Source organism: Chelonoidis abingdonii, chromosome 11, assembly GCF_003597395.2.
Source record: "Chelonoidis abingdonii isolate Lonesome George chromosome 11, CheloAbing_2.0, whole genome shotgun sequence".
NCBI classification, from domain to species: domain Eukaryota; kingdom Metazoa; phylum Chordata; order Testudines; family Testudinidae; genus Chelonoidis; species Chelonoidis abingdonii.
This window is the reverse complement of record NC_133779.1, coordinates 18,148,349-18,149,554: the sequence shown is the minus strand read 5'-3', so window position 1 is coordinate 18,149,554 and position 1,206 is coordinate 18,148,349. Positions and strand designations below refer to the sequence as shown.

General features: G+C 66.3%; 1 protein-coding gene across 1 annotated transcript in view; it reads right to left on the bottom strand.

The window, feature by feature from the left end:
• Positions 1-82, bottom strand: part of NDUFB11 (NADH:ubiquinone oxidoreductase subunit B11) — a 7,690-nt gene extending 7,608 nt beyond the window's left edge. Inside the window, exon 1 of the mRNA XM_075071286.1 lies at positions 5-82. Within this exon, the coding sequence (XP_074927387.1) occupies positions 5-64 (60 nt within the window). The 5' untranslated portion in view covers positions 65-82. The remainder of the gene's footprint in view (positions 1-4) is intronic.
• Positions 83-1,206: the final 1,124 nt, after the last annotated feature.

The window sequence follows — 1,206 nt, the reverse complement described above, 5'->3', positions numbered from 1 at the left end:
GAGCCCCGCGCGCCGGGAAGCCCCGCAGCAGCAAGCGCCGCGCGCACCGCCCCAGCGCCGCCATCGTACCCCGGGGGCGAGGAGAGCCGGGCACTAGCGGTGCGCGGAACCGGAAACCCCGCCCTGCGCGGCCGCTGGGAGGGAGGAAGTAGGCGTCCAAGGAGAGATCTCACGCCGCCAGAGCGCGCCACAAAGGGAGCAGGGCTGAACTGGGCGGGGTTAAATACTGGTCTGCGCGGACTGTACCATAGCCCTCCGCCCCGCCCCTCCTGGGCTGTACCATATTGCCCCACTTCTGGACCGAGCCATATGTTGCCCCCCAGGGCCCCGCCTCAGCACCTCTGGACTGTACCATATTCACCCCCTATACAGAGCTCCATATTTCCCCTGGGCAATACTCGTCTCTCCCCCTGTTTTCCCAGGGCCCCTGCTCAGTGTCCGGCCCCACGCGTGCGCGCGGAGTGAAGCCTGTCGCGTCTGGATGACGTATCCTGGAGCTGGGGGCAGCGCTGGTCCCCTGAAAAACGGGTGCCCCCCGCGATGACATAACAACTGGAGCCAGTGATGTCATCTGACGCTTGCTGCATACATTGACGCTCGCCGTGTGATGACGTCACTACACAACGTACACTGATGACACAAACATATTCGTCACCCCGTGACGTTGTATGACATCATGGCAGTGATCCGTGAGGTCACTCTATTGGGTCATGACCTGGCTGGTCAACGATCTATTGGCAGGCGGGACCCATGGGAGGCTGCACCAATCCCTTGCGAGAAGAGGCGGGCCCTGTGACACTTCCACCAATCATCAATGATCAGCGAAAGGACTTGTGCACGCTCCACCGTTCACCTGCCAGCAGAGGCGGGCCGGCTCCAGTCCAACCAATCCCCTGCCAGTGGAGGCGGGTCCTCAAGAGGCTCCGGGTAGTGCCGAGAGCGCGTGTGGGAGCGACTTGACGGGGCCCCACCCTCTCCGGCGCGCGCGCGGAGCGGCAGGTTTCCCGTCCAATGAGATCAGGGCGTCCTGGCCAATGGGCGCGCGGCGTGAGGGGGGGAGCCGGCGCGCGCGGGGTGTGGCCACGTTCTTCGCCGCCGGGAGTCGGCAGGACTCGGCCGCTAGCGCCGCCGCCATCTTGCGTGTCGGGCGGGCGGCGGGTGCGCGCGCGTGAGGAGTGAGCGGGGTGTCCGGTCCGGCGCGGCCCG